Here is a 24606-nt window from a genome sequence, read left to right on the forward strand (position 1 = left end):
GACTTAAATCATCAGCTTATTTTATATTATGATTTGGTACATTTTAGCTAAATATACATTGTAATACCTATGAAATCATAATAATAATATCATGTACTAGACTTAATTATGTAAGCGCAGTAAAGCTATTAAAATACATTGAATTACTATTCATTGTATACCTCAGAATAAAATACTATTTAATAACTTAATACTGTACAACGGATTACAACTGCCATCGGTCATCATTAAAGCCTTCAATATTAGTTAATTATTTTTGTTTGTTTAATATGGTAGGAAAAAGAGCAAGTCAGGTTAAAGATTCGAGATATAGGAACAAATATTAGGAAACGAAAATAGAAATGGGCTCATATAGCAGAGGGAAGGAGAAAACGAGCAAAAAGGTCACATAATGATACCCCAGGAATGGCATAAGAAACAGGGGATGACCCGGGATGTCAGGGGGTTGAAGTGCCATGGCGGTGAATGAATTATTATTGGAAAGTGAGAAACGGCTTCCTTTTTGTTATTTGCTAGCAATTCTCAGCCTGTTTATATAAAAGGTCCACGCACCTGCGTTTTGCTTATGATATCATAATTAACGCTCCTTGTAACAGCGACCGTTATGACATAAATGAGACAACATCTTATGGGGTAGCTCCTCGGAATTGTGACTAATGGCAAAATATAATATGAAACCTTGGTAAATCAGTGATCCACTGCGATTCAGTGAATGTAGCTACTAGCACTGTAGTACTAGTAGGCAATTAAATATAGTCTTACCATAAAATTAATAGTATAATATTTAGTTAACTATACATAATAATATATTTACCTCGTTAACTAAAACTGGAAGTTTTTTTGGCGTTTATAATCACACGCGCATTATGTTATACACTCGTTATAATCATGTCTTATGTCGCATAAATCATGGACGCGTAAGATTACAGGAACATTCATCACTCACTCACCAATTCCAACAACAAATAAGAAAGGATTGTTGCAAAAACAAAACAATGGACTGAATATAAGTATTGTGGTGTTGCGCATTCGATTTTCGATTTAGTTACTAACAAAATTTATTGAATTAGGCGAGATTTTGCGGAAATCAAATATGAATTAAATGTGTTTGATGTTAATCACGCTAAGTTTTGTAAGTCTACGAGCATGGTGGTTATTGTAATAACAATTATCGTTATCGCAATTCCATCTACTAGGCTCCGTAAAATTGCTAAATCTTTTAAAGTGGATTGTGTTATATTTTATAATAAACTCCCAAATGAAATTAAAATATTACCTACTAAAAATTTAAATGTCTCGTAAAAAATAAATTAACATCTAATGCCTATTATAATGTGAAAGATTATTTGAATGATAAAGATAGTCGGAATTAATGTTCTAAATTTTGTTAATGAATATTGTTATACTCATTTGATTGCTATTTTAACTTTTGTACTTCATCCTGACTTGCATTAAATAACTTATAAAGTTTTACAGTGAATAAAGATTTTTTGACTTTGACTTAACAATCTATTGTCAATGCAATGCATGCGAAGCTTGTGATAGGTACAGCACCCCCGCACAATGTAATTACTAATTTAGTAGTGAGTGCGAGTAGTAATAGTAGTATCATAATAGGTGCGCTGTGCTACAAATTAGTAGTTAACAAGTTTATTTGATGACAACCGATTCATTTTAATAATTATTGTTATCGTCTGAATTTAACAAATGAACAATTCGATAAGTTTTAGTAATCGCTACTACCATAGTGTTTATTTATGTTTGTATTATGTCTATTATATGGGCATTCATTAGAACATAATAACTTTTTATCGTGACGCTTTTTCCAACCAAATATAATTCTCGTATATTATTGTGAGCAATTCACAAGTACGTACGATAGCTGAAAAAGGAAAGTAGAAATAGAAGTAGGTACGATAAGCTTAAATAATTTTACTCCAATATAAAAAAAAACTTAATGTTATAATATTATATTCTAGTCTAATGTATCTCGAGGATTTATTAGCACATATTGTGTACAAATTTTCTTGTTGTTAACAGAATAAAATGAGAAAAAAACTATTTTAGTTTAGTAGTAGTAGTTTATTTGGAGTTACCCTAAACTAAAAATATTTCAGGTATTTTGAAAAAAGATTCTGCGGGTTACTTCCAATAAAAAAAAGTCCCAACTTCCGGAACGATATATCCATAATTTATAATGGTAATATACTTGTTGTAATTGAAATAGAATTTACAGCGCCAAGTACAGAGGACAAATTCTTTGTTAATATTATATTGTAATCTGCTATGCTTCTTAAAGTTTGACCAATTAATTAAAACAAATGGAAATAATCGACACATACTCGAATCCTTAGATAATTTGATGACAACATGCCATGCCATGCTTTAGTGTGCTTAAAAGTACGTCGCGATACGTCATTCACTTTGTTATAGTGTGCGTGCGTTTGTTGATAACAGAGCCTAACTGTTCGCCGCTATTTTTTTTTAACGTGTTTACAGCTGCCACAGTCTATGTAGACATCTAAATTATATAAGATCGAAACATTTCACGTTATATTAGCTAGTACTTCACATTTTATACACCTATTATTTTCCAAATAAGGTATTTTTTGACTGATAGAGTTAAGGACTCAATAATGGAAGAATATTTAAAAAAATCTAAGATTCCTCCTTTTCAATTTCGACGCCATTTTGTTACATACCGTTGCCTACACATAAACAGACATTTCGTATAATACATATAAAGCCTAATTGTCTCACAGTTTCACAATATACTACCACTCTATAGTACCAAAATCAAAATCGTTGAAATATCTTTCAAATTTACAATATACATAACTAAAAATATTTGTACGTGGTAAAGGAATGAAAACTGGTAGATATGTATATATTATATTATGTACAGCCACAAAGGCCACAAAATTATATTGTTTCGAATATTTCCTGTGAACTCCTAAACTAATTAACGGATTATAATGTGGATTATTAATTACTTCATGGAGTGCAGTATAGTGCAACTTGAGAGATAGGATAGTTTTTATTTAGATTTGGGACCCATAATTATTATAATTACATTTTCTGTGAGAGAATTTACTGACGCACGATTGGACAGTTTTGCTGTGAAACAATTTAATTATAACAACAGGGAGCATATTTTAAGAAATAATTCTTGATATTTTGAAACATTATTGACAAATTCATTATGTACAGAACAAGGTATTTCGGGTCAACTAGTAATACATATATACAAAATGCTAAGAATAGTAATGTTAATGTTTTTGAATGGGGATATTAGGTAGATATGTATAACATATTCGTTATATTTTAAATGAGTTTTAATAATCCAAATGAGATGTATGGCGCGAATAGATATATTTCGCTGGTTAGAAGGAAGAGCGAAAGTTTTCCTTAGTCACTGTTATGTTAAGTTTGTGTTCCACGGTTATCGGCCCGAGACATGTATCGTATCAAAACAAACGCCTATTTTGTTCTAGAAAAAACTTGACCGAGAAAATGGACGCGTTTGTTTAGTCGACAAATAAATCTAGATTGTTTTTAATTTATTTTTGAATCAATACGTTTGTGGTTACATTGAAATTAGACCTATTCATTATACGTTACCGATTTTAGTTGGAAGTTTGTTGCGCTCGTACATCAAAATGCGCAATGTAAATAAAAGTATCGATACATTCACTCGTCGATCGTACCGTGGTACAGCCTTAATGACGTCACAGCCAGTACAAAGAGTAGTCATTTGTTCTTTCATACATCTTGATCTAATCCCATCACCCTGAATAAATGGTATGACTAAAATTCATTATTAAATTTAGTAATCACAACAGAAAATTCTTAATGTCAGAGTTTTTATCAGAAAAATCCAGTTTACACTTACGATATCTGATAGCGATATGTTTTCAGAATACTTGTATGATAAAAAGTAATTGTATAATTTACCTAACTTCATTTGGGAACAGAGTCCCTTCATACTATCTAAGTACGCCGCAATTATATATTCCCTTTTCTTGTAATTGTTATGGCAAATTATAGTGCAGACGGTTTCCTGTAGATAGAAAATACTTACAGAGATACCATAGACAACAGACTCATTCTCATCTGAGAGGCTAATCTAAGGCAAGTTGTCTCTTACGCCGCATAATATAACAAAATTGTCACCGAGCAACACAATTCGCACAATCGCAGAACTCATTAAACCCATATTATAGTAGTAAATACTTGATACTTCATCAGCGATCAACGACCTAATCGCCTCGCATTAAGTTCTCTCTTAAACATAGAAAATCAATACTATTACTTATCTAAATACAATATTGTATTAATCGCTGTGTTCTAATTTCATTGCTACATTTTGACTAGTTAACATAACTATATCACATAGGCGCGCTTCAATGTACTGCAAGTGGATTGGTAATGAAACTGAGCACCACAGACCTACAATATAGTAGCGTTTGGACAAATAAAGCGAGCGACAGAGACGGACGATCTCTAACGAAGATACAGCAAGATAGAAAAGGAAAGCAAATCTGTTGTTATTGTTACCGATTATGATTGACATGTAGATAATAAGTATTTTGAAAATCAAAATTGATCACAAATTGTCGAGTTGCCATTTAGTCGTCCTATACTCTGTAGTAATATTATGTGCTATAACTAACTGACCTAAATACCACGCATTAATCACGAAGACTAGATACATTGACAACGCTGTAAAACCTAGACTGGAATAACGTTATATGAAAACATTATACGCTGGTCCAACTTACAGCGATGAGTCTGGTAGCGAATACATAAAAGATGTACTATCTACCTAAATTTCTGAACTGATTTCATGAAAAAGTATTGTATTTGTAATTATTAACTACATAAAAGTTATTCGAAAACGAAAAACGAATGAGTTATATTGCGCGTTTTTAGTGAGTTTGTTATTATTCAAGTCATAAGCCTTCGGAAGGACCTCTGCAACTAAGGGTATCCTACTGAGCACTACAAATTGATTAGCTAAGGAAATACTGCATGATTGATTATATTATATTACCGATTTTAGTTGTAAGTTTGTTGCACTCGTATACCAAAAAAATGCGCAATGTAATCAAAACTATCGATACATTCACTCATCGCTCGTTCCGTGGTACAGATTTCGTACCACGTCGACGACGTCACAGCCAGTACATAGAGGTTCACTAGCTAAGTACCTACTAATGCAGGGTATCCTACTACAGAGGGTAGAGCAAAAATATTCTAACTATATATCTTTAGATTTGAATAAATGATTACTATTATTATATATACCTTTTATAAGTGAATGTATGCACTGATACAGGGATTAGTATAGAATCGCCGTGCGTATAATTTATTACCATAGTAAAGCCAACAAGAAGAAATAAAGAATGCTAACAAAGTTTCAGGTGTTCAAAACATTTTCATCGATGTCTTTGAATACTGAAAAGAATTGATGTATTTCAAAGCTTGTCTAGAGCTGCCAGGCTGTGATTTCATAATTAAAATCAATAACTATTCACAATGATAGCAAAAATCAATAAGAAAACTAACAGTAACGGATTCCTAATAACAAAAACCTAAGTAAATACGGAAACAAAAAATACGTATCACTTCGAACGCAATCCGAACAGGAATGAATTTGTTCAAAAAATGGCAGACCAAATGTTGACAACTGCGGTACTGAATGCATTCCTGTACCACGAAACACACAACGACAGCTGTCGTTGACCAACTGACGCCATTAATGCGTACGAGTCATAGCGACAGAGATAATAATCGCTAGCTATCGCAATGTTACTCAGTAACGGTCCGTTTGTTTACATTATTTTTCTCGTCTCGCTGGCCTTATAGTTGCGGTGGCGGGGACTAGGTCGTGTGCAGGGCCTCGCACAGCGGCGGCCAATACACGCGGAAGGCGTTCAACGAGTGCTATAACTCCGTCTCCGACCACTGCTAGTCTCCACGTCGGTGTCGCGCCACAGCCGTATTCAGTCGGTACCACCACACCTGAAAATATCCAAAAAATATATTTATTTTTAACCGACTTCAAAAAAGGAGGGGGTTCTCAATTCGTCGGAATGTTTTTTTTGCGGTGAACCGATTTTGATAATTATTTTTTTATTTGAAAGCTGATGCTTCCCTTGTGGTCCCATTGCAGTTCGGTCCGATTCCAAAAATAACAATAATCGTAACTAGAATTAGATTGTATAAAAATTATTTTTATACTTTTTAGTGCATATTATAGCTGTTTTGGAATAGTGTTTTTGAAGTCGGTTGTTTTTATGTTGATTTTTTTTTGTTTAAATATTCGGACACTTTTATATTTTGAAAATGAAAAAATTTTTTATTTAAGTATATGTACTAACAAAAAGCATTTGTAAATAGTCATAAAATTTTTCACAAGTTCGCAAAAGCGTCAAATAGTAAATTACGTAAGTAATTAAAAATAATAGTTTAAAAAAAAACTAAAGAACACGCTTTATATAAAATTCAACTAAAAAATAGAAAATAAATTTAAATTGAAAATAGTATAAAAAATATTATATATTTCATTATAAAAATAGCGTGGGATGTAGAAGAATTATTACTTTAATAATATCTTAAAAAGCACCCCACGCTTTTTTTTATAATGAAATATATAATATTTTTTACACTATTTTCAATTTAAATTTATTTTCTATTTTTTTAGTTGAATTTTATATAAAGCGTGTTCTTTAGTTTTTTTTAACTATTATTTATTTTTAATTTTTTAGTTAATTTTTTTAGATTGAATGAAGGGATTTTATATTTGCGAATCACGCATTAATAATTTATGATGGAAATATAAATTCTCCGCCATCTATTCGCTTCTAAACGAATTAGATACTTTAATTTTGTGGAACTGTCTTGACATGTCGCGCGTTTCCTTTGTAGTTTACAATAAATTACTAGATGGCGCTTATTAGTGATTTACTTATTTAAAAATTATAAAAATTAACAAAAATCATATTTTGCATTTGAAAAATTGAACAATTTTATCAAATTAGTGTAATGTCATCGGTCCTCGATAAATCTACTAAGTTTGAACGAAATCTAGCCGTTTAAATTGGGTCAAAATCGCGCCCAAAGAGTCGGTTACAAACATACAAGTGAAGCTAATATAAAGCGTGTAAAAATACGTCAGCTACAGGGTCGCAGAGACTCGCGATATGCATGGTACCGTACCCCAAACTTCTTTATCCACAATATATTCCTTAATATTATAGTAACCTTTCCCCATTAAAACAGTTTTTATATATGTCTTGAATGTTTTGTCAGGCAATTCTGTTACGGTCGTGGGGAGCTTATTATTTAGATGCTATCAATAACAGCCGCCGTACCCCAGAGCAAAACACCGTAAGACATAACAGTATGGAAGCACGCAAAATAAACCAGTCTAGCCGTTGCCATATCCGATAGTTGCCTCATTTTCCAAACGGCGTAGGAAGCCGAACTTAATTTAGATGACAATTTCTCTATATTGCAATTTAGAATTTAGTGTAACTCCTAGGAACACTGTATCAGAAACTAAGTCTACAGTTACATTATTTAGTTCAACTATTTGTTCAGTGAATATAACATTTGGTAAAGAGAATTTAATACATTTAGTTTAACCTTCATTCAACAAAAGATTATTTGCAGAAAACCAGTTAGAAACAACGATGAGGACATTATTAGTTTCAATGATCTCTCTGTCTTTTCTATTTACTTTAAATATTGTTACGTGTTAGGGTTCGAAGGTTTTGGAGAGAAAGACCTGCTGACTCTTTTGAGGACTTTATTCACAAGCACTAGTTTCAACACAAAGCACTAGGTCCAAACACTAAGCACTAACGGTGTCCTAGGTCGTAGCCAAGTCGTAGGTTTCACTGGTATCTACGTACTCTTGATCACTAGTTTTCACTTCGTAGTCGCCTCGAAGGTATCTCAAACTGAACTGAACTGCGGCTATTTATATGGGCCGAGACGAGTCCAGAAAGTTTCTAGAACGTACCTGAGTCGCGCGAACGTTCGTGCATGTACCCGGTTTGCGAGATTATACTTCTATATAGTTCCACAGTAGTTCCTTTAACGCCATCTAGTATTGAGTAGGGGGTTTCATATTGTCTTTGATCTTTGAGTGGATCTTTTACTGGTTAACGCTAGATGGCGCTAGTTACTTTGTGCTTTGTATGTACGTAACAATATAATCGATATCTTACCCCAAATTAGGCAGAGCCCGTTCTATGGGTGCAAGCCAATGATATATTTAATACGATATTCATATTGTGTTATACAACAAATGTTTTAACCTACCAGGATTCAAACCCGAAACCTCTAAGCTCGGTCACTAACCTGGGCTTGAAGGTGTAAGGTAATAAAAACGAAACCCTAATGGGATCTGGACTAAAGAGGGACCATAGCTATATGAAGACATACAAAAGGAAGGTAAAGTAAAAGAATAGGAATAGATTTAAATAAACAAATAAGAAAAAGTTTATATTAAGCTATGTGAAAACAAAACATTTGAAACATACCTAACCTAACTGAAGCTTATATCCATTATATATATCTATAGGCCAAATATATAAATAAAAAAGGTTTAAAGGTAAGGTTACTTCCCACTAAGGTACAGTCGTTTAATTTGTCGAATAACAAATTCTGATTAATTTGTCGAATAACAAATTCTGACAACAGAAAAGAAAAAATCGTTGTGTTGTTAAATTACAAATTGTAAAAACTTAGTTTATATTATAGCGAAGTGTACAATGTACTGTTTATGTCCTTTTACAGTTGTTCTTTTCATTTGTAATTGCACGTGTCCTGATGATTAGTGATCTCTATTTTAAGTAGCGTTAAAATAGAGATCACTAAACATGAGAGAGAGAGAGAGATAAATAGAATTAGATATCTAATTCCATGAAAGCCATTATGATAGGCCATATATTAAGCCACAGATTTAAAAGGAGAAACCCCCGGGATCTTCGGCTATTCCGATTGTAATAATAATAATAATAAAATCATTTATTTCAGGCATACCACCCATATAAATTAAAAACACGTTATAAAGTATAAATAAAATTATTTTTATGCTTTATCTGTTTAGAATAGGGTTCGTTGCCGACATCAAGTAGATATTTTTGAACACATTTGCTCAAAAAGTAGACCCGTGCGTATTTAGTGCGCGGAAAGTTATTGTTTTTCGCACTTATGTGTGGAGGTTTTTAATGAAAAAGTTTTAGTATAAAATGACTATTTTACATCGTTAATAATGTTAATACACGTAAATTAAATTATATATATAGTTTCAATAATTAATTATAAAGCATTTATTTGAATGTAGAAATTTTATTATTTGATGGCATTGAATTGGCTGAATGCATAGAAACTGTTTTTTTTTTTATGGAATAGGAGGACAAACGAGCGTACGGGTCACCTGGTGTTAAGTGATCACCGCCGCCCACATTCTCTTGCAACACCAGAGGAATCACAAGAGCGTTGCCGACTGTTGCTATAAACTCTCAATAATTGTTCAAACAGTAATCATAACTTGTCCAAGGATATCCTAAACGTATATCACTGATTTTGATTCAGTATTAAAACATCGCTCGATGCACACGTGCAGAATTCTGAATCTGTATGACATACTTTCGCACTTGTATCAAAATTTAGGTACTATTCTACATTTGAATAAACAAGTATGTGTTATTATTCTAATTCATTACGGGTTATTTTTTTTTATTAACGGCACATTATTAATGATTTAAACGGCGGAGGTCACCATACCTATCATTAATGAGTATTAATGCGTACCACAACGGTGCCTATTTCTGCCGTAGTGCAGTAATGTGTAAACGTTATTTTTGTTTCGGTCCGAAGAGAGCCGTAGCTAGTAAAATTACTGGGCTAATAAGACTAAACATCTTACGTCGCAAGGTGACGAGCGCAATTGTAGTGCCGCTGAGATATTTTAGGGTTTTTCAAGAATCCTGAGCAGCACTTCATTGTAATAGGCAGACGGTATCAATTACCATCAGCTGAACGTCCTGCTCGTCTCGTCCCTTATTATCATAAAAAAAATACCATGCCATTGGGCATTGACAACTGACCCTAAGATACATCATACAATCAAATTCAAAACAGACTTACTTGTAATAAAATTACAACATCCAGTGTCACTTGAAGACTTCCACACAGCCAGAATTGGTTCGGAGCATCACGTAACACGAAATAGGCAGTCTTGAAGATGTCACCACAAGTCCACATAATCACCATACTTATACTGCAACAATGAACAACAATATAACTTTTCATTTCTCATACTCGGAAAGTAATGTTGTCTTGATCTGATTATTGGGTGGAAAATGCTGCTTCCCTCCATAGAGAGGGAAAAACTCATACAAATTACTTTCCACCTAAGGGCCGGAATGAACATCAAAAATAGACCTGCTTTCAGCTATGAAGAGTTTAATGTAAAAAAAAAACTAATTAAAAAAAAGCTGCGGCCATGTGACTTTCTAAACAGCCAGTGTGAACTTAGCGCAAACTTCTTAGAGCGGAATAAGCCGCAACAATTACGCGGAGAGTTCCATATTTAAAATTTAAAAAGTCGTCATAAATTGTCCTAATTTGACAAATTATTTTAAATAGGTACTACTAATATTATGATGTAATATCAAAAAATAGTTTAGATCAACAACTAGTTTTATTTTCCTCATATTCGAAATGAAAAATAAAGTGCATAACACGGGTAAAAGAATCAATTCCTACTCGGACTATAGCCGACGGTATCAAATACCTCGGGAATTGATTATTTCGACCCTAGGTTAACAATCTACTATTTTATAAATGGTATGGCCTAGTTGCTACCACAGTGCTATTTTTTCTACAACCAAGGGTCTTTTACTCATGTATTTAGCAACTTTTTTAACCCTCCCTCATACGCTGATTATAAGTGGTAAGGTTTTACACACATAAATTAATATTCAGCGACAAACAGGGTTAGTGTCTGATGAAAATCATTGCGCACGCTTAAAGAAACATTAAATAATACTTGATATCTCACTATACCACCACTTCCACGACTGTTAATGATATTTTCGTAAACCCCTTTACAACTTTACAATTTAAATTAGATACATATAAAATTGTTTCATTTAATGTTGATTTTATTGAAAAATAATTTAAATGGAAATAAAAGTAATTTTGGAACACTGCTGTTTTCATTTCATATGTATCTGGGACTAGATTATAATTATTTTATAGCAATCAAATCAAAACAGTTTATTAACTAGGTATTTCAAAATACACTTTTACACGTCAAATAATTACAATAATAATTTATACGTCATCATTAAAAAAATACTAATAATATGTATATAAAATATAGGAATGTCATTCATGAAGAATGTCATTCAATAAGAATGACAGTACAATATTGTATATTTTATTAAAAAGAGGGCAAAACAAGAAAGCTGGGAGAGTTTCTTTCGACGCTTTTTCTCTCTCAGAGCGCCATTTGTTTCCGAAACGTTAGTAATATTAGAGATGACATCAAAAATAATTCTAAAGGAATAAATTTTGAGAAAATAAATGCCTTTTACGCCTTTATACCTTTTTATTACACTAAATCTCCACCCCCTTGTGATATTTCGTGATACTTATTATATATAAAATTATACAGAACCCACCTCATTCCTTCTGTACTTTTGTTTTGTATATTTTTAATAATTTGTGGTGCCCCCAGCATTGCTTCAGTGAAAAGGGCGAGGAACCCTATTAATTCGACAAATGGCGAAAACTCTATTAACAAATATGTTAACGCCGCACCAAGAACCGAGAATACCAGCATACAATCCACGTAGCTCTGGAAATCGGTCCAGGCCCAAAAATACCTGCTATCCATATCTGAAAGAAACCACAGTAGGATTACAAAACATTTAAACCCAAAAAGAGATACGACATAACATTAAAACAATAGTAGGAAGTATCATGCAAAAGACGTACAGATAAGATAGTAAGAAGTTTAAATATATAATGACCTGGTCAGTACTATATCCATAAACAAGATAGTAATTATTAGCTACGACTGATTACATGTTAAGATAATAGCATACAAATGTGTTATATATTAATAATACAACAAACGGAGCAATGAACTGGTGAATTTCGAATGATCAATGTTTAAGTTTGGTGGACAGATGTAGTATGTGATATATATTTCAATAATTGATATAATTCTAAGTTTACAAATAATTTACATACATGTATAAAGGAGCATGGCCAAATCGTACCTAAGAGCGTCCAGATATGACATATACAACAAAAAAAATGTTATGTTTTTATAGATTTCTAAAATTAAATTTAAATAAGTCCACACAAAATGAAATGGAAGACTGAATTCCGAATGCTTACGACGAGCGCGCTGTGGTCTAAAAGAGGATGTTGCAAGGACAAGGACTGAGAAAGGAATGCTGAAATGGTTCGGACACGTAGAGCGAATGAATGGGAAAGAATGACGCATCAAATATATAAGGCAAGTGTGTGTGGGCAAGTCTGTCGCGGGAGACCTTGTAGAACATTCGTCGACCAAATTGGGGACGTGTTGAGAAAAGGAAAGGTCCGAAGCACCCGCAACCGGCGAGCATGTATGAAAAGAGTAATGAATGTAGGGGAAGCGCGCGAGGTTTGTAAGGATAGAAGCAAATGGCATTCTATTGTCTCTGACTACCCCGACGGGAACAACGTGTGACTGTATGTGTACAAAAAATGATATTTAATAAAAAGGAGTATCTTGGCTGTATGGTCTACACGTCTTTGACTTTTGAGTGTCAACTGTGGTCTGTGGCGGCCATTTTATGTATTGTTCTACAAGTACCTATTTTGCAATTTCCACAATATTATTTCATCAACCATCTGCCATTGCTATTTGTAACTCGTCGTTTTCTCGTTGCGTGACGACTGTACCTCTTGCGTGATTTTCCATTTCCTTCCATAATTTTTACTTTGGACTGATTAATATAATATATAGCTCAAAATAATTTTCGAATCTACATAATCTAACCTCAAAAGTCAAAAATATTTTAATAATATTGTAAAATCCCGGCTTTTTAAGTATATAATCAATATGATATATTATTTCCTACATCAAATCGAGTCAGTCTCTCTATATTTCATAAGTGGATGCCCAAAAGTAAAGTTCAGGTCCAGCATGTATGGGAAAACAGCACACCATGCCAACGATGAGGGGTATACACATGAGGATGACAATAACGATTCAAATGATATTATACCAAATAAATGTGACAAAAACCCAAAGTGATAAGCATGGAGTCACTGGTGGCTGCAACAAAAACATATGATGATTGACCAAAGTGCGATTTCACTCTTACAACATTCACTGTTCATATAGTTTCAAAACTCACCATAGAAACGGCGCGGTTTTTCACCTTCTGTGACTCCACTCTGCTGCCCTAACCAGCGTGCAGTCTCGTCTGGCTGAGCTGAGCCATTTAGACAACATAATAGTATATATAACATGAATATTGCACCTAATTTCACCAATACCACACCACCCACCAAACAAAACATAAAATATTATTAAGAAAAAAAAAGAATAACCAAAAATAACATAAGACCGAGACACCAAAAAGAAATTAAATTTCGAAATAAGTAATATATTGATAAGGAAAGCAAAGCAACAAAAATATATATTAAAAGCAAGTGGTGTGTACCTTAAAGAGGAAGACCCTCGGAAATTCTATTCTATTGTGACTTAAACAATATAATTAAAAGTTACAATTAATTATGAGGGGTGGCTGATATGAAATCTACTTTTTTTTTAAGAAAGTTTCTAAAACTGTACTGGTCACTATATTTTTATATTCTTTGTTAATTCATTTTTTGAAATTCAAGATAGTCATTTATTTTCATGCATTAAAAAATTCTTCTAACGTCACTGCTTTCGTAATGTCGGTAGAAATTAGTAAAATGCTAAATCATCATCATGCCTTGATTAAATTCTTAAATAGTAAAGGAAATATCTGAATACAGATACGAAGCGCACACTAACTGTGTTTGGGGATTAATATCCTTGCGAATTTGAGATAAAATGTTGGTCTTACTTGTGTTAGCTGTGAGAGCCTTGAAGACTATTCCCGTAGCGGAAGGCTTATTTCTGCAGTAACTGCAGATAATGTAGAAAAAGGGTAGCAATTTTGGAATGAGCAAGGAAAATGTTGATTCCAAAATTTTGAATCTTTCAACATTTGGTAATATCCAAGGTGAACCTGCGTTAGGTGCCCATAATGTTGCAAAGACAACTGAAGAGAAAAGATTAAGGATACTATGTCGCCAGCAGTGACCTATGATGGATCCTACATTCGACAGTAGCATCTTGAATGTAAGCAAGAGTCAATGCAATGGAAATTAAAAGGAGAAAAGCCACCAAAGAAATTTAAAGTCCGGCTGTCAGCAGGAAAATTAAAAGCAACCATCTTTTGGGATGTAGAGAGGATTGTATATGTTATCTGTCTAAAAACACAATGACAACAGTTTACTTGATCTCAACCCTGTGAAGGAATATCGAACGAGAAAACTATGGGAAGGTGTTTTGATTTTGCATGAAGCTCTATATAGCTTTGACGAGTTGAATATCGCTTATGAAAAACGGCATCACAGAGATCAATCACCCAAATTGCAGTCCAGACCAGGCCTCTTGTAACTATTTTCTTTATTTAAATTTTGAGGGGATACAAATTTACAACAGGCGAAGAAATAAAGGATGACAGAATAGACAATTTTGATGACTAAATTAAAAATTACTTTTTTAATGGTATAATGTTGCTAATTGAAACAGCTCATAAATGAATTTATGACATTTGCCTATATAATGCACCAATTCATGTCTATTATTTTATAGCTAGGTATTACTTTTCAACCACCCCTCATATTTATCCACCACCAAAAAATTGTCTTCATTATTTTTGCCACCAATATAACATGGATTATGGTAGAATATTTTGGATTTTATTTTACTTTGTCTCAAAACCTGTACCACCTGATTTACCCTATTTTTTTTAATTAGTTTATCTAATAAAACCATAAACCTGTTATATAAGTTAAAAAGCAATAAAGCAATGTGTTATCAATAACTTAACAAATTATATTATATTACTGTTTGATAGCTAATTGAAATGGAGATAAGATGGATTTTTCTTCATAAAATTCCAAGCATAGTCTTGATTCAACACTTATTTCATCTTTGGTAGACAAGAATTACTAGTTATGCTCAGGTAGGTCTACTTAGAACATTATTACCTAATTTATGTACATGAACTTGTTTGGAAATGTATTTTTAATACAATACAGATATCATACATAACTGTATTTGCATGATAATCAAGACATTAGTAATTTGCATCAATTATGCAATAATTGATATGTTTATATAGATTACATACCAGTAAATATTCTCTCCCTGGCTCTTATTATTTGATTCTTCTTGCGCACAGAAACACATAAATGGATCATAACGAACATTGTTACATTCATAACTATACTTTGTATTAGAAGCGGTATTTCATACCGTTTACCAAACCTGAAAATTAATCAAAACTACCTTCAAATTTGTTTCTTAAATGTTTTTATACTTAAATATGAAAATACATACCAAAACAGTATTCTCAATGTATTTGCTACAAGTAATGATAAACAAACATATAGAGAAAAGCCTTCTGCATCTTGAGTTTTTTTTATTTGTCGATATTGTGGGATATATGGAGCCACTCCTCCTACTATCATAGCACCAGCAGCTCCCCATGCTACTAGGTGACCAACAGTGAGTCCTAGTTCATCTGATATGATCCAATCCATTACTTTGTCTATTTCTTCTTTAATATTAACAATTTTGTCTAATACTTAATTCTTAAAATGAGGTTTAAATTAATCATAATTATTCAAATTTATATTTCATAACACATTTCGCGTCAAGCACACTATGTAAATAATGTCTCACAAGTCCAGGTAGTTTATAATTACAATGAATATTGTATATTTAAAAAAATCTATAAGACCTAACATTTGTGTTTCACTATTCAACTAATAACATTATTCTGAATTTTCCAGCACTTTTCTTCTTACTTCCCAGCAGTCTGCTGACTGATGAGCAAAGAATATAAGTATTACAATTTACATTTTCTATTTGATGCTGAAGAGTGATGACTTCTGGCTGCTCCTGGCGTTGAGTGATGACTATTGAGTTATTGACTGTTCACACTTCGCTGTATAGTTGTTGAATGTTGACTGATGATAAATTATTGATAATTGATATCTCAGAGATTGATAAGAAAATATGTGAAGAATGAAATGTCAAATGAGGATTGAAGAACATTGAATGGTAACAATAAACTTAACACACATTAACACACTGAGACAGATGACAATAGACTGTTGACAGTCTTTTTTTTTTAAATTTATTTAGTGGCACGGGATGCAAGTCCGTAGGCCAAACTTATTACTAAGATAACAAAGTTAAATTTTTCCTATAGTATTTACAATAAATTTGTACAATGGCTTGTATAACGATAAATTGCACAAAATGTCTTGTAAAGTGGAAGGTGTCGTTTGCATTTTCTTCTTATCATCCAATGTTATATTTTGAATGTCTGCTGCTAAAATTAAACGATGAAAGTTATACTGTTGACAATTCATGACCATATGTTCTAAATCAGCTGTGTTATCTGTTGTACAGTGTTTACATTTACTCTCTGATTCTGGTATTATCTTCAGTTTTGCTAGGTGTGCCGGGATTCTACAATGACCGAATCTCAATCGGTTTATAGTGGCAATAAAATTTCTATTATTGACATCCTTGTGTTTGTGATACCATGGTAAAAGCGGCGGGGTCTCTTATATTTTAGTGTACCATTTTCCTTTTTCTCTGCTAATAAGTGTCCAATAACTGTGCCACAACTCTCTCAACTTTGTTTGTAATGTTTCATGGTAGTCTGTATAAGGAACTTTTAATACTTTGCTGTGATCTTCATCGAATTCACCTCGGGTTGCTTTATCCACCACTTCATTACCAGAAATACCACTGTGGGAAGGTATCCACTTAAATGTAACAGATTTGCCACTATTCTTTAACTCTAATATAATTTTAGTAATATCAAATAAAATATAATTACAACATTGCTTACTTGACATATTGTCCAGAGCTGTAATACAGCTTAAGCTATCAGAAACAATTAAAAAGTTTCTACTATTTACATCCTTTATGTACAATAAAGCTTTATAAATTGCATAGCACTCAGCCGTAAATATGCTGCATGTGGGATCAATCTTATAACATTTTGTTTTATTTATATGAGAGTCATAATAAGCTGAGGTGACATTTCCTGCAACCTTTGAACCATGTGTATATAATTTGTAAAAAAGTTGTTGTCTATTTACAAAGCTTAAGAATTCTGACTGATTTCAAACTATTTCAGTGTCTATTTCAAAAAGATCATTACTCATACATCTAAAATCAATATTATACAAAGGTTTCATGTTACATGAATATACATTTATACATAAAGTTTTTAAATTTAATATTAAGTTCATTATGTCTGGGATATGATCAGATATCAATTGAGTAGCATTAATGGAAAGATTAGACAGCAACTCTGAGGAAAATCCTCTTTGGGTAGAATTCTATCTAAAACAAATTTATTGTTATTAGCTAATAACTTAAGGCCAAACTTATTGGCAATTTGTAACATTCTCAATTTTAGAGGAAAAATGCCAGATTCTGCCTCCATTGCATTTATTGGAGTGGAGCACATAGCTCCTGTTATAGTCCTGAGAGCCTTATTCTGGATAGAATCTAACTTCCTGAGGTTAGTAATATTCGTATTCATGTATGCTAAGGTACTGTAGTCAAAGTGGCTTCTAACAATGCTTTTGTATAGCATGGACAATATTTTAGGGTCAGAACCCCAGTGTACACCTACCAAAGAACACATAATGTTAAGCCATTTAGAAGATTTTTTAATGATATTATTAATATGAGACTCAAACTTCAGTTTGGTATCCAACCATATTCCCAAAAACTTCTTTTCATTCAACCAAACCAATGGATTACCATTAAAATATATTAGAGGAGTATCTTGTATATTACCCATTTTTTTACTGAAAACCATAGCACCACTTTTATTTACATTAATATCTAGTTTTAAGTCACTATAAAATCTATGGATTTGGTCAAGTGAATTATTCAAGCATTGTACAGCACTATTTACATTTTTACTAACACTATACACAACTATGTCATCAGCAAACAAGAGACACTTAGCAGATGAATCTGTTAAATATCTGTTAATTTGAGATGTATACAAGTTGTACAATAAGGGTGAGATAGTAGATCCCTGCATTATTCCTTTATAAATAAGCCTAGGTCCATGTAAAACATTAGGTATTGAATTTAATGAACATTGTATGCTCATACAGAAATCTGAATAACCATTTACAAACTTTGCCAGGTATTCCAATGGCTGTGAGAATCTCAATTAACACTAAAGGGTTAACATTAACTCATCATTATCAAATGCTCCATTAACATCAAGAAAGGCGCAAAATGTATGGGAATGGTTATGAAATGAGTTTTTGATGTCTGAAATTAAGGATGTAAAGCGTTCTGTGGCACTTCTACCTTTACGAAAATCAAACTGCTCTTTAGGTATGATGTTATTTCTTTCACTATAATGTTCTAGTCTAAACTTTAACATGCATTCAAATAATTTTCCTATACATGACAATAATGAAATAGGCCTGTATGAGTTGCAATCATTTGCTGGTTTATCAGGTTTAATTATAGGGATAACACACTGTGTTTTCCATGAATCGGGGATAATTTCTGACAGCCATAAGTGGTTACCTATATATTTTTAATAATATAGTTAAAGTGTTAGGGTGAAGGTTCTTTATTAATTTGTATGTTATGCCATCAAGACCTGGTGTGGTGTCTTTCCTAGATTTGAGAGCAGTTTTAAACTCTTTCATAGTATAGGGTTCAGTAAGAAAGTAGCTATGAAGGTTACCAGTTGATTGAAACAGTTGATTGAACTTTTCTGTGTTTATATCTTTTTCAGGTGGAGAGATAGGTGCTAGCTTATCTAAAAGAGAAGGTATCCACTCATCATTTATTGGAGTTTTTCTGTGTGAGATTCTTTTAAACCTCCGAATGTAATTCCAAATCTTGCTAACTGGTGTATACCTATTAAATGACTCACATAATGAAGTCCAGCCTGCCTTCTTTTTCTCGGATATTAACCTTTTTTTTTGTGCATCAGCTTTTTTGTATTCAATATAATTATGTATTGCTGGAAAATGTCTATAAAAGGCTAATGCTTTTTTACTTTTAAATACTGCCTCAGAACACTCATTATCCCACCATGGAACCGGTTTTCTAATTTTATAAGATTTTGTATTATTTGTTTTTTTAAGTTTAGGAATACAGTCTTGTTTAATGTTGTTTAAAATGTCACAAAATTTATTGTAAAGATAAATTGAATCTTGTGATTCTAAGTTTATTTTATTGAATGATTTTTCACTTAAAGTATGATATTTGCAGCAATCTGCCTACTATATATAAAATGTCCTACCAATTTCATATTTTTCAATTGATGTTTGAATATCTGTTATTGTAGGATAATGGTAGCTACCCATTGGGTCATTATGTACTTTCCATTCACATAAAGGGGCTATATCAGGACTTACACATGTTATATCTATTGCAGATGGATTATGACTTATGGTACCTGTGTTAAGAATACAAAGATTGGACTCATCTAATAAATTGAAAATATAATTTCCCCTGGAGTTTGAAGAATTACAACCAAAGGCAACATGATGTCCATTAAGATCACCTGATAACATTAAGGGTTTGGGCAAGTTATCTATAATTTGCTTTAATTTCTTGCATTTAAAACAACCCCTTCTTGGAGGACTATATGCACACAGCATGGATATTTGGCCAATGTTGAGTTTTAAAATAATTGCAACTGTTTGTAAATGGTCATAGTATGGTGTTTGGATACCTTTATATTTATATGAACTCTTTATCAAAATAGCTACACCTCCATGACCATTAGGTCCGTTTTGAAGTATTATATTATAGTCTGGTATATTAAAGCAACTGTTTTCTTTCAACCATGTTTCATTTAACATACAAATGTCTATATCCTGTTCAAAAAGGAATTGTAGTAATAAAGGTTTTTTGTTTTTAACACTTTGAATATTAAACTGTGCTACTGTAATGTAATTCTTTATATTTTGATTATTTTTATTAGAGCTATGATCCATATTATAATAAATTTTTCAAGAAAATATCTCTTTTTCTATTTGTTGTAAGAGCTTCATTACAAGGTGAGTTGGCTAAAGAAACTAATGATTTCACAATGGCATTGAGAATAATTTCATTGTTTGCTATTTTTTCTAATTCTGATTTATTATTTACTGCTATAGTGCATCTTTTATTTGATGAGTTAGTATTTACAATAGACTTAGGGTTATTTACATTTTTTTCAATGGAATTAGATTTAAGTGCTGGAAAATTCTTATCATCTAAAGTATTGCTACTTATAATAGATGGAAATGTACGGTTCTGGTTTAATATAAGTGTACGTTTTTCTTCTAATTTTATTGGACAGTCCCCTGAAATTGCTAGGTGAGCCCCTCCGCAGTTGATGCAACACATGGTATCCATTGTACATTCTTTGTATAAATGACTGCCCGCACAAGAGGAGCACATTTGTGTGACTCGGCACACTTAGGCTGAGTGATTAAACTTAAAACACTTGAAGCATTGAATTATTGGTGGAATATATGTAAGAACTTGGTATCGAAATAGATTTAAAAATACATATTTTGGCAAAGTTGTTGAGGAAAAAGTTATAGCTATTGTGGTCATTGGTGTTAACTTTTTATTCTCATCTTTCTTCATGAATCTTTTAACTCATATTATGTCTGCATCTGAAGTGATATTTTGATAGATATATTCATTGGACATATCAGTTGGCACAAATTTGATTAAACCCACCTTCTCGACCAGGTGGGCAGGTATGAAGGCTCTATATTTATATTTTGTTAGAAAACTGTCGTATTTTAAAAGCTGTTTGCTGCAGCAGCTTTTTGAAAAGTAACAGAAATTTTATGTGAATTTATTCTGTATATGCTCGTTATGCCTCTCAAATTTTCTGTAAAGAGTTGGGTATGTTTTATAGGGTTTTTATTACCCAACTTTTCATCGTCCGTTGATGTAACATACACGGTATAGTCACTGTATGTGACATTTTCTAGAAATAATCTAGTATAATTTCTTTTAAAATAAATTTTATACTTATCATTATTTCTCTCTCCGAAATCCGCGCGTATTTTCTTTTTTTTGTCCGAAGACTCCCCATCGCCATCTCCATCACTTTGAGACCCCATTCGTAGATTGGAATAATTAATTTACCAAGAAATATGAATTTTATTTATTAAGAAATTTTAAAATGACCGCCTTGTTTGACTTCCCGCCAAAAAGTCTGTTGACAGTCTGTAGAACAGTGTTGCCAGATACGAAAGTTGAAAATGCGGTAGCGGTACTATAAAAATGCGGATTTTCACCAAAAAAAGCGGATCTTCTTGTTTATACATTATATATTATAGGTACATTATCGATTGTTCTTTCTCCATAAGCTTTATTTTTTTATATGTTTATTCATACCAGGACAAGAGATTTTATAAATTAAAGGGAATATGTCAGTGATCATAAAAAAAAGTGAGTGTTTAAAAGGAATTTTATTCTTATTTCTTATTCGATGGAAAACACATCCTCAGCATTATCTCCTGACTCTTCGACCTCTGTTTTTGGAATGTTGTAAATCTGTTTCACAGTCATCTTTGCCAACATGTTTGGAGAAGATGCCTTCATTTTTTCTTAAAGCCTGGTCCGCCAAATGTACTCCATTGACTGTTGGTGTAATTAGACGATTTCGCTTGTCAGTTTTTATATTATTTATTTTTGAAATTTCCTCTCATAATCTGCATTTGAAATAAGAACTGACAGAGCTGTGAGCGCGCAGTTAGGAAGATTTGTGAACAGCCGTTCACCAATTTCGTCTTTCACCATTCATTCCATAAGTCACCATTTTATCGTGTAGGTACAACTGTTTCAACAGTCTTTTCAGATTGGAAGTATTCATTCAACCGAGTAAATTTTTAACTTGTTCAAAATTGAACATGACATGGGACTAACTAGTCTCAAAAAAAGCGGAACCGCGTCACTTAAAAGCGGAAGGTGGATCATTATCAAGAAAGGCGGTGTAAAAAGCGGAAAAGCGGTACATCTGGCAACGCTGCTGTAGCACAAGAGCTAATTTGGCCTATGAACTTGCATCCCGTGCCACTAAACAAATTAAAAAAAAAAAAAACAACAGCTGATTCGCATTCGTGAATCGGTATTGACAATGTAGGTATTTGTAGGTAACAATGTCAATTGTCAATGGGGAATCCATTGACATTTTAAAGATGACAGATATAAATAGATGCTATTGTGGGATTGAAAAAAAATATCTTCATTTAAATGCTTTAGTAAATTATTAAATTAATTTCTTATAGTTAATAAAATATAAATAGACAGTCATGAGTACAATAACGAAGGTTTTAACTATTCTAAGAAGTACTAAAAAGTTTGATGCTTTCAATGACTTTGGTTTACGTTTATCTGGAACAGGAACCACTTTGCCCAGAATTTCAATGATACGTTGTTATAGTTCGAAAGAGAGTGGTATAGCAAAAAGTGAAGCCAACGGACATAGTGAAGTGTCTAGAGATGTAAAACCTATTGGGGAGAAAATAAAAGAGACCACGAAAACAGTATCATATACTGGGATAATATTAGTTGGGGTTGGAGTGACCGGCGTTATTTTTTATTACGTATTTAGAGAATTATTTTCTAGCAACAGCCCCAATAGTATATATTCGGAAGCACTTGAAAAGTGCAAAAATGTGAGCAGCCATTAAATAATAATTCTCCAAAAATTATATCATAAATTGATTGTTATAGATAAAGACAATTATTATTTTCAGGATCCAAGAATTGAAGATGCATTAGGTGCTCCTATCAAAGGTTATGGTGAGGAAACATCAAGGAGAAGAAGAACTCATGTTAGTCATGCAATATATGAAAAGGATGGAATTAATCACATGAGAATGAGGTTCTACATTCAAGGAGTTAGAAACAAAGGTGTTGTTGAACTTGATATGAAACAGGTAAGGTTTAAAAATCACTTCATCAAATCAAGCTATATGTTAAATGAGCTTTGAGAAGTAAAGTCTCTTAAATGCTGGGTCAAAAAGATGTACAAATACTTTGTAAATTATTTACACAAATTAACAAAATTTTATGAATAATGTGGGACATTTTGTTCCATGTGAGGGCTATTCTAGTGAGCCAACCAATCGAATGACGGAACATTCATAAATCTTGATATGCTTCGTTTAACTCTCAGGCTGGTTGAACTCAAACGGTTGGCTCAGTGGAAGAGTGTTCTCAGGGAACAAGACAGGTCACGGCATACATTTTGTTTGTAAATTTAATTTGTGTAATTAATCCCAGACATGAGGGTTATCACTAGAGACTGGATTATATGCTGAAAAAAATGCCCAAAATATGCAAGTCAAATAGCTCAAATATGCATGGAAATCCATAAAAAGGGCCAAATATGCATACAATTAAAAAGAAAAAAAAAAGTCATATTTTCAAATATTTTTATTTCATTTTATAACGGCTTGTACTGACAATCATATTTATGAAAAAAACTATTACAAGATATACCTACTTAGGTAACAATGAAATTTAAGACTTACCTTTAAAAACATGTACTACTAAGTACTGTTCTAAATGTTCTGTAGACAAAATGTGTCTACAATCGCTTGATAAATTTTTGTAAGCGGAATAGGAGCGTTCTACATCTACTGAGGCTACTGGTATGTATGGTATGGTATAGGGGCTCCTGTTTCCACAATTAAAACTGGGCAGAATTTAAATTTAAATGCAATCTTTAAACTTATTATGAAAAGCATCGAATGATGAGAGAGATCGAGCGTAAGTATGCATAATTATTATTTTTTTCTAAAATATGCAACTACCACTGAAAAGGTACTAAATATGCAAGAGCATATGCATTTGTATATAATCCGGTTTCTAGTTATGACTTTACAAAATATCATACTTTGTAAATTAATGACAAATATATACTTTACAGAATGAAAATGGGAAATATATGTGCAGATACCTGCTTGTAGTCCTAGACGACTACAGTGGAAAAACATTTATTATTGAAGATAATAGAGCGGAACTTGATGCCACACCAGAACAATTTGAAAGACAACTACCTACGCTTACATTGACACAATGATGTTGATAATTATGATGTGTAGATATTGTAGATACTCTTTTATAAGCATAGAAATGTAATTGTATTAAAAATCCATACATTATTAAGACTTTCAACGAACATCAATAACATATTTATTATTTCTTATTTATTACTAGAATTAGAAACA

General features: G+C 32.4%; 2 protein-coding genes and 1 long non-coding RNA gene across 7 annotated transcripts; 2 read left to right on the forward strand and 1 right to left on the reverse strand.

The window, feature by feature from the left end:
* Positions 1–450: 450 nt before the first annotated feature.
* Positions 451–16397, reverse strand: LOC126968983 (solute carrier family 66 member 2). 3 transcript variants are annotated; one of them, XM_050814244.1, is made up of 6 exons: positions 15686–16397; positions 15477–15613; positions 13440–13517; positions 11706–11922; positions 10165–10297; positions 451–6024 (listed from the first exon to the last, which is right to left on the reverse strand). In XM_050814244.1, the coding sequence occupies exons 1-6, from the start codon at positions 15886–15888 to the stop codon at positions 5971–5973; spliced, it is 822 nt and encodes a 273-aa protein (XP_050670201.1). In that variant the 5' UTR covers positions 15889–16397; the 3' UTR covers positions 451–5970. The 3 variants fall into 3 exon arrangements, with proteins under 3 accessions (XP_050670201.1, XP_050670200.1, XP_050670202.1); XM_050814243.1 differs by having other exon boundaries at positions 13440–13565; XM_050814245.1 differs by lacking the exon at positions 13440–13517.
* A 222-nt stretch (positions 16398–16619) lies between these two features.
* LOC126969025 (uncharacterized) lies at positions 16620–20205 on the forward strand. 3 transcript variants are annotated; one of them, XR_007730319.1, is made up of 4 exons: positions 16620–17894; positions 18537–18733; positions 19146–19214; positions 19794–20205. It is a non-coding gene; the product is annotated as an uncharacterized LOC126969025 (long non-coding RNA). The 3 variants fall into 3 exon arrangements; XR_007730317.1 differs by having other exon boundaries at positions 19146–19181; XR_007730318.1 differs by lacking the exon at positions 19146–19214 and having other exon boundaries at positions 16624–17894.
* Positions 20206–22561: 2356 nt separating this feature from the next.
* On the forward strand, positions 22562–24570 carry LOC126969003 (mitochondrial import inner membrane translocase subunit Tim21). Its single transcript, XM_050814268.1, has 3 exons — positions 22562–23046; positions 23128–23310; positions 24306–24570. The coding sequence occupies exons 1-3, from the start codon at positions 22681–22683 to the stop codon at positions 24456–24458; spliced, it is 702 nt and encodes a 233-aa protein (XP_050670225.1). The 5' UTR covers positions 22562–22680; the 3' UTR covers positions 24459–24570.
* The last annotated feature ends 36 nt before the right edge of the window (positions 24571–24606 follow it).

The sequence above is a fragment of the Leptidea sinapis genome, chromosome 17 (assembly GCF_905404315.1).
Source record: "Leptidea sinapis chromosome 17, ilLepSina1.1, whole genome shotgun sequence".
NCBI lineage: Eukaryota > Metazoa > Arthropoda > Insecta > Lepidoptera > Pieridae > Leptidea > Leptidea sinapis.

What these genes read in the sequence shown, in the direction of transcription:
- LOC126968983 (XM_050814243.1), bottom strand. Translation starts at nt 15,888, where the DNA reads ATGGATTGGATCATATCAGATGAACTAGGACTCACTGTTGGTCACCTA. An exon ending in ACATTGAGAATACTGTTTTG is followed by an intron (nt 15,614 to 15,685) that starts GTATGTATTTTC and finishes ATTAATTTTCAG; the next exon opens with GTTTGGTAAACGGTATGAAA. An exon ending in AAAAGTACAGAAGGAATGAG is followed by an intron (nt 10,298 to 11,705) that starts GTGGGTTCTGTA and finishes TCATTGTTGCAG; the next exon opens with TATAAGTATGGTGATTATGT.
- LOC126969003 (XM_050814268.1), top strand. Translation starts at nt 22,681, where the DNA reads ATGAGTACAATAACGAAGGTTTTAACTATTCTAAGAAGTACTAAAAAG. An exon ending in CACTTGAAAAGTGCAAAAAT is followed by an intron (nt 23,047 to 23,127) that starts GTGAGCAGCCAT and finishes TATTATTTTCAG; the next exon opens with GATCCAAGAATTGAAGATGC. An exon ending in TTGAACTTGATATGAAACAG is followed by an intron (nt 23,311 to 24,305) that starts GTAAGGTTTAAA and finishes TATACTTTACAG; the next exon opens with AATGAAAATGGGAAATATAT.